The sequence below is a fragment of the Antechinus flavipes genome, chromosome 2 (genome assembly GCF_016432865.1).
Source record: "Antechinus flavipes isolate AdamAnt ecotype Samford, QLD, Australia chromosome 2, AdamAnt_v2, whole genome shotgun sequence".
In the NCBI taxonomy this organism is placed as follows: domain Eukaryota; kingdom Metazoa; phylum Chordata; class Mammalia; order Dasyuromorphia; family Dasyuridae; genus Antechinus; species Antechinus flavipes.
In genome coordinates this window covers 551077169-551086093 of record NC_067399.1, presented here as the reverse complement: position 1 = coordinate 551086093, position 8925 = coordinate 551077169, and the positions used below count along the sequence as shown (strand labels likewise).

Genomic DNA, 8925 nt, shown 5'->3' with positions numbered 1-8925 from the left:
TTTGTTAGTTTTTCTGAGCTGCTTCCCTCCATCCCCCATCCCTACTTTGTTACAAGATATGGCTTACTAAATAGGGAAGGATGTATTTTTAAATGAAAGTAATATAAAATTTTTAATTACCAACAATTAAGTTTATAAATTGTCTTAAAGGAGAACCAATTTTTTGGCAAATAAGGATTGGAAAGCATTTTGTAGTTTTTAAGCCTAAAAGGATGGCTAACTATCACAACAAATATAGGTGTCTTAATGTAATATCCATAAATACCAAAACAACAAAAGAATTTCCAGAGAAAGGGTAGAGGAAATAAAGTAACATTCATTATTTGTTGAATGACCTTCAACAAAAGGAAATTGGAGCATTCCATGTAAATGATACTAGAAACAGATTCTCAATATTTCTTAAATGAATGTGAAATGTCAGTATCCATGCATTTAAGTCATAAATCCAAATTGAAACAAGTACTGTAATCTACTGTAAAAAATAAAAAGACCAAAGACAATTAGTCAACAAACATTTATTTAGTATTTACTATGTGCCAGGTATCATAAAGATCTATATTAACAGCAAAATCTATATAGACAGCTGGAATTTAGGCATATCATTTTATTTGGTTTACCTAAAAAATAAAACCTTTTGACACTTTTTGTAAAACAAATTACATTAATATCACATATCTGAATTACAAGTTTAATGAATAACTTAAAGAGAACACAAAACTAAAGTCAAAAGAGTGAATGGCTGCAAACACTGCAGAATTTATTCCTCTAGTTTAACTGTGCAACTTTAAACACTTTTCATAGAAAAAAAAAAAAGAACTTGTTACAGATAAAGGAAAACAAATTCCAAATAAACATGGTTCAAAAACATTCATTTATTTAACCTTAATTAAGGCAGGCAAAGTACAGATACTGTACATTAAAACATACAAATAGTAACAACTTGACACAATTACAACTGATTTATACATTCTTAAGGATGTTTCTACCTGTTGCTCCCTTTCTGAAGCACATTCACCATTTTTAAATGTATAAAGAACCATCAGCTGGTCCAACATAACCAACTCCAATTAGCAGAACATCTATCAGAGTCCATATTCCCAAGCCACCAAAGCTGAACAGCTTTCCTAGACCTTCTCGCCACTGACCCAGGTAGAATCGATCTGCTCCAAATCCACCAAGGGTAATGCTACAATGTAAAACAATAATTGGTTAATATTAAGTTCTGATTGACTACAAACTAATTTCATAACTCATTCAAAGTAAAGAGTTTGCTCATGTCTGCAAATAATGTTTCAACAAATGAATGTTATCATAAATTTCGAACAAATAATCCCATTACAAATTAATTTCCAACACTGTAGCTGGAAAAAACACCACCAAAACATCCTGGGTATGAAGACCTAACATGTGCAGGTGTATACAAAACAGTCAATGGAATCGTAGAATTCTAGTATCAAAATTCTACTAAATAACCTGACTTTTTATTTTTTCTAAAGAAAAAAAGTATATCACTTCATTTTCTAACAAAGAAAAAATATAAATGTTAAAAGGTATTGCAAGCAATGCAGGATGGAATAAAAAGCTTGTCAAATCCGAAAGAGGTAGGTTCAAGACCTGCCTCTAATTCCTACCTGCTATGTGAGTGGGGAAGTCTCTGCCTTCATGAATTCTCTGAAACTACATGTCAGAGCAATCACTGATCTGAATCAGTCTAAGGAGTTTTCCACATTTAAAGTGACTAAGCCTGATGAAATTATAAGTCTTCTGTAGAAAATGCAATGTACTCAAAAGATGGAATCTTAGAAAAATTACTTCCATTTTTCTGGATCTCTGTTTCCTCATTTTCAAAAAAAATGAGGGAAGGACTTTTAAGACCCCACTAAATGCTAAAATTCTAATAGTTAGAAACATTTTCCCATTGGAAAACAGTTACAAAAATAATTATTAAGTGAATTCAAAATAGCAAAGATTATTTTTCTTCTTTCTTCAACAGTTAACTTAGTTTCTGAATTTTAACACTATTAAATCATTATGTTCAGTTTTCTATGTTAAAGCATATTAAGAAAAAAAAATTTAAATTATATTAAAACAACAACACCCTACATTTTAAAGAAAAAGCCCCTGTTCAATGTTGAAAAATTACCCATGCATATATTTTGTCAATAAAAAGCTATAATAAAAAAAAAAAAAGAAAGAAAGAGTTTTTGATATTTTGCCATTTTAATCATGGTCTAATATTTTGTCATCTATAATAATGCTTTCAAATGAAATACTTGCATTATTTAAAACTTTAACATAAAGTTAAACCAAAAAGGAATACAAATATTAACAAGTGAATAAGTTATTTCTAGAACATCAGTCATTTTAGAATTACTGTGGACAATTCCAGTCTACTAAGTCCCTCTTAGTAAGGCATAAATCTAATCAACTAAATGTGTCTTGGTGGTAGATAATGTAATTTCTAAAGTGCTTATGTCACACATGGCAGAATCTTAATCAATGAATACTTTCATTTTGCTCAGTTTGTTATCAAATTAGACTATATGCCAAAGGGATCTGCAGAGCATCTTTTTAAAAAATTCAAGCTAAAATATTTTAGAATTCTTTACCTCAGTGCCAGAGCAGTAGACCATTTGTAACCTCCAGTCCAGTTACAGTACAGCATTTTGGGAAAGGTACGTTTACCTTAAAAAAGGAATACAATCTACAATGGAAAAGGGTATAACAAGTAATACTGTGGCAGAAGAACTAATGGTGATTAATGGATACTATAATTTGCAAATCTATAAGCTATTGTATTTAATAAAGATCAATTTTTACTCAATGAAACAAAAAGATCCCAAGAAATTCTTCATCCATTCTACTTTTTAACATCTTATCTGATACAAATAAAACAAACAAATATAACACTTATAATTCAACTTTGTAAAAGCTAAATATACTTGAAATACTAGATATACCAAAAGCTGCCTCTGTGATATGGAATCCTATAATGATGCAGCAGTTCATTTTCAAAATATATTTAGTTCATTATCAAAGTAAACCCTTTGTTATCATAAGGCATAAACATGAAATTAATAAATTGTTATTTTATAGGACAGTAAAATTCAAATTAAAACTCCATATAAAAAGTGTAAGAGGGACAAATAGATGGTGCAGTGGATAGAGCACTGGCCCCAGAGTCAGGAAGAACTGAGTTCAAATGTGGTCCCAGACACTTAACACTCACTAGCTGTGTGACTCTGGGCAAGTTATTTAATCTCAACTGCCTCATCCCCCAAAATAAATAAAAAGTATTTGAGTTTTGTTTTCGTTGAGAAGACCTCCTAAATTATCTGCTTAACATATAACTTACCCAAACAATGAACATGATCATGAACTGTACAGTTGGCACTGTAACGCTGTCGGGGGCAGGAGACAGTCATACAGTTTGTAGCATTGGAACACTCGTAATCTGTTTCTGGAAGTTGCCAGCAAAAGCTGCAGGTCATGTTGATTGTGAAATTATGTTGCTCTGTGAAGTTCTGATCCTACATGTTAAAAGACATAGCATTGGCAAAATAGTAACAACCTGTCAATATAAAAAACAACTTACAAATTGTCTTGTATGAGGTTTCAAAACCATAGAATCATAGGACTTGGAGAACAAGGACACTACACATCACAGAGGCTTAATTAAAATTCACTTGCATTTTACAAACTAATTAAATGCCCATTTTCTACACCACACTGCTTTCCTTGTTAAGCTTCACATTTTTCTCTGTAGAATATGACAAAGACATACTCAAATTATTGCCTTTTTCTGCTACTCTTGAACTTTTTTTTGATTCCTAGATTAAAGAGAACAGTCAGTGACATATGTTTTCATGGAAGAATTAGACAGGATAATCAGTTGTATCTTATATCAGGCTAGGACACTGAAACAAGATTATTAATTGAACTAATATAAGTAAAAACTGTTGTGACCAGAAATCAATTTTTCAATAATAGTGTCAACTGTTTGAGGCACAGCAATTTTCCTCCCGGTGGATAAAAACTCAAATTTGAATATTTAGTTTAAGTATGTTTTGAAACTTCCTACTCATGTAGGAACATAGCTGTCTTAACAAGAAAAGGAAACCTAGAATGTGATCAGGAAAGTCTTTAGTTAGATTCTAAATTGCCAGATGGTTAAAGGGAAAACAAAAAGAGAAAAAGGAGAAACACAGTCAATGAAGGGATCTATGACATGGGAGCATGCACTTATATACCCACCCACCCATATTACTCATCCAAGTAGGAGGGGAAAGATGATGGGCACAATGGTAATGAGATAATCTCTCTTGGATTCTACTTGAACCATCATCAAACTTTTTTTTCCTTCCCATTTTCCTACTTTTGTGATAATCTAGTTTATTTATGAATACACCTATGTACTTGTCAACAATCCATTTCAAGAGGGTATCTCCACCAAATTTAAATTTAAATGCTGAAAACAATTTATTAATTTACTAAATAACAAGAATGCAGGAAAATAATATTCTTGGGACCCAGTAAAAATGCTAATAAGGACTCCACAGAGGACTTATCAAACTTATCAGTAGATCTGTTGTTCTGCTTCCAAAAGAATTGTAGGCTTTATACTTCCCTCCTGAATGTCTTTGAAATATATACATATTTTACATATTTTAAAAATTCTAAATGACTTAATCAGTTCCTATATAACCCAATAAGCATACCAGTCCTAAAAGACAAAACAATCATTATTGCTCAAAGATATTGGTGAATCTTCTTAAGAGGAATCAATCTGAAATAAGCAACAGTAGATAGGATTTGCAATTTTCCAGAAGGTCTACAGTAAATATCTTAAATAGCATGTTATAATACACTAAATGACTTGTCTGGTGACAGAAATTTATTTTTAACTTCAGCAGTTCCAGCCCAAGAATTTTTTTTCATAAAGTACTGTTTGCAAAACACATAGCACCTAGATTTTTTTTTTGATATGTTTTGTTTTGAAACATCAAGACTGAATTAATGCTTAACATGAATTTGGGTTAGTTTATTTTTGACATTATTTTGACATTGAATCGTTTCATACTTACAACACAGGTAACATGAGATTTGACTGTACAGTCAAAAGTGACAGGCTTTCCATACACACAGGAGTAATTTGTCTTGCATTCTATGCAGTCTGCAGGAAGCTTGCTACATAAACCATTACTTGGACATTTCATCACATAAGCTGGAGTTTCTGTACTTTCTGTGAGATGAGAGAAAAGCTTTTCTTAGAAAATCATTATGAATAAAAGAAAAGAAAAATTAGTGTGAAAAGAAAATGTTAGTAATGTCTTCAATACAGCTAAAAGGTCCTAAATTATCAACAGTAAAAACAAAAATAAAAGCCAATTATTGTACTGAAAATATACGGAGAAACTAAATTTTCTAATACAGTTTAAAAAAATCACTACAACAAACAAAACAAATGCAGACAAGATTAGAAGGGAAACAATAAACTGGGAAAACATTTTTACAATCAAAGGTTCTGATAAAGGCCTCATTTCCAAAATATATAGAGAATTGACTCTAATTTATAAGAAATCAAACCATTCTCCAATTAACAGTCAAAAGATATGAACAGACAATTCTCAGATGAAGAAATTGAAACTATTTATAAACATATGAAAATATGCTCCAAATCATTATTAATCAGAGCAATGCAAATTTAGCCAACTCTGAGATACCACTACACACCTGTCAGATGGGCTAGAATGACAGGGAAAGATAATGGGGAATGTTGGAGGGGATGTGGGAAAACAGGGACACTGATACATTGTTGGTTGAATTGTGAACACATCCAGCCATTCTGGAGAGCAATTTGGAACTATACTCAGAAAGTTATCAAACTGTGCATACCCTTTGATCCAGCAGTGTTTCTACTGGGCTTATATCCCAAAGAGATACTAAAGAAGGGAAAGGGACCTGTATGTGCCAAAATGTTTGTGGCAGCCCTGTTTGTAGTGGCTAGAAACTGGAAAAGGAATGGATGCCCATCAATTGGAGAATGGTTGAGTAAATTGTGGTATATGAACGTTATGGAATATTATTGTTCTGTAAGGAATGACCAGCAGGATGAATACACAGAGGACTGGCGAGACTTACATGAAGTGATGCTAAGTGAAATGAGCAGAACCAGGAGATCATTATATACCTCAACAACGATACTGTTTGAGGATGTATTCTGATGGAAGTGGATCTCTTTGTTAAAGAGAGCTAATTCAGTTTCAATTGATCAAGGATGGACAGAAGCAGCTACACCCAAAGAAAGAACACTGGGAAATGAATATAAACTGCTTGCATTTTTGTTTTTCTTCCCAGGTTATTTATACCTTCTGAATCCAATTCTCCCTGTGCAACAAGAAAACTGATCAGTTCTACACACATATATTGTATCTAGGATATACTGTAACCTATTCAACATGTAAAGGACTGCTTGTCATCTGGGGGGGGGAAGGAAAAATTGGAACAGAAGTGAGTCCAAGGAATAATGCTGTAAAAAATTACCCTGACATGGGTTCTATCAATAAAAAGTTATTAAAAAAAAAAAAAAAAAAAAAAAAAAAAAAGGTTGATGCTCTATCCACTGCGCCTTCTAGCTGCCCCTGGAGATAATGTTTCTAACATATCCTCTGCATTTACTGTAAATTTGTAGAACAACATTACATTTGAAAACTGTTACAGAGAGGACAAGAGAAGCTGATTTAGAAGATACAAGTACCTTGTAAGAATCAAGTCAAGGTTCTGTTAGTAAATTCTGCAGTCTATAAGAAGGATCAGATATATGATCAGACTTTCACACTAACTACACAAGACCAAATAAATGGGATTGCTAATTTACAGTAAGTAAATCTAGTACTCTTATTTAGAAAATCAAATTAGTAACATTAGATTTCTTTGCGAACAGCCAAAGGAGTTGATGAGCGTGACAAATAGTTCTAGCCTCCATCACGCTGAGTTAGCCTTCAATAGAGCAGTGTACTTCAAAAACAATCAGAATATTTTTGCCCACCAAGCCTGGCACCTTCTTTCCTGATGACTACATTATTGCTGGGTTGGTCAACCTTTGTAGACTCCAAAGTGACTATAAAACTTAATTGGTACAGTACTTATAATTGAAGTATAGCTTTTTTTCAGTTTTAGAATTACAGTTCAATAGTTGGAAATATCTCCATTTATTTAACCCTCCTATTTAAACCCAGGGAGTTTAAATAATTTTTGCTCAAACGCTCAAAGTTTTCTCATTCTAGAACTAATATTTTTTCACTATAGCATGTCTCCCCTTCTTAACTTTCTAATTACTGTTAAAAGACATCATCTTCTCTTAGCCACCTGAATACTTAAAGAGTTTTTGTTGACTATAACCTCTCACTCCATATATCCAACTTGATTTTTCCAATCAGAACCTGCCACCCTAGGTGCAGGCCCTAATCATCTTTCACCTGGACTATTAATCTGTGGGTTGATCCTCCTACCTCAAGTCTCTCCCCACTCCACTCCACCCTAAGCAGGAGTCTGATCATATTATAAGTCTTCAATAAAATGCAATGGGTTCCCTATTATCTCCAGGGTCAAATGTAAAAATCCTGGTTGGCTATTAAAAGCCCTTTATACCCCGGCCTGTTACACCTTTCCACTCTTATACCTCACTCCCTCCACCAATTCTACAACGTTGACAAGTGGCCTCCTTGCCGTTCCTCACATCACAAGACATCTCTGGACTCCGTGCATTTCAGTCCCATCAGCCCGCAGAGTTCTCTTCTGCTCATCTCAGCGTCCTTCAAGTCGCAGCTAAAAGCCCCTCTTCTGCAAGAAGCCTTTTCTCATCTCACCTTACCCTGCACACAGCATGTTTGCATATAATTTGCATCCCCGCCAGATGGTGTTTGTCCACAGCACGCGCTGTTTGCTTTCTCTGTAACACTAGCACTTAACACGTAGAAAGCGCTTAATCAAGGTGAACTCGCTGCCCGCTGGATTCCTTACTAGCCGGTGACAAAATATTTAAAGACCCTACAATTTAAAAAAAATTTGGCCAGAACCTTTAGCTCCAAAAGTAATCGGCAGGGCCAAAAATGGTTTATGGAACACCTAGAGAACTTGTTCATTCACTGCTAGCCATCTCTCAGAGACGAAGCCCATCGTTAGGGGAGAAGGATGGAGAAGCAGAGGGGGAGGAGCCCTCATGTCCCCATCTGCAACCAGTTTTCTTAGTTAAACCGAAGAGCCGGCGCAAGGAACCAGCCCCCCACCCCCTACCCGCGGTCCCGGGCGCCAAAGGGTGAGGTCACCCCGCTCCGGGGCGGAGCAGAGAGGGGAGGGGGACGGGAGAGGGGGAAGGGCGGGGAGCGTTTCCCTCCTCCTCCAGAAGCAACGACCACAACTGCCCAGTGAGGGCTGCGGGTGCCCCGGCCTCCCCTGCTCTCCTCTCCCCAGCACACCGTCCCCGGCAGCGCGGCTCCGGAGGGGAACTGGACGCCCACTCCTCGTCCTCGGCAGTCCCTCCCCTCTCCAGGCCCGAATCTGCCCCGGGGACGCTGGCCCTCGACTCACCACCGCCCGTTAAGATGTAGAGCTGGGAGAGGAAGAGCAAGACGCGGCTCAGACCGCCGAACGCCGCAGTAGCAGCCGCCACAACCACCATTTTGTCGGCGTGCTCTCACTTCCGGGTCTTTACGTTATACGTCAATGCGGTTGAAATACCCGCGAATAGGAAGCGTCCGAGAGAGGGTCGGGGAGGCAAGCGGGGCCCGAGCTGGTTTTTCAGTGGCTGGGAACGGGACGCACCTTTGCCCCTCCCCCTCCCCCCAGTCCTCGTTGCCTCTGGATCAGGGGGCGTACGTGCGTGCAAACTAATCGAATTCTCGGCGTTGGAGAGTGTTAGAAGGA

At 36.2% G+C, this 8925-nt stretch overlaps 1 protein-coding gene across 1 annotated transcript; it reads right to left on the bottom strand.

Moving 5' to 3' along the window:
- Positions 1–499: 499 nt before the first annotated feature.
- TM2D3 (TM2 domain containing 3) lies at positions 500–8712 on the bottom strand. The gene is made up of 5 exons (XM_051980971.1): positions 8590–8712; positions 5085–5242; positions 3356–3530; positions 2610–2685; positions 500–1186 (listed from the first exon to the last, which is right to left on the bottom strand). Exons 1-5 carry the CDS (start codon positions 8678–8680, stop codon positions 1021–1023), a joined length of 666 nt encoding a protein of 221 aa, XP_051836931.1. The 5' UTR covers positions 8681–8712; the 3' UTR covers positions 500–1020.
- Positions 8713–8925: the final 213 nt, after the last annotated feature.

Coding starts and splice junctions, on each gene's coding strand:
- TM2D3 (XM_051980971.1), bottom strand. CDS start 8,680: ATGGTGGTTGTGGCGGCTGCTACTGCGGCGTTCGGCGGTCTGAGCCGC. Junction 5,243..8,589: donor CTACATCTTAACGGGCGGTG/GTGAGTCGAGGG, acceptor CTCATCTCACAG/AAAGTACAGAAACTCCAGCT. Junction 3,531..5,084: donor AATCTCATGTTACCTGTGTT/GTAAGTATGAAA, acceptor TTTAACATGTAG/GATCAGAACTTCACAGAGCA.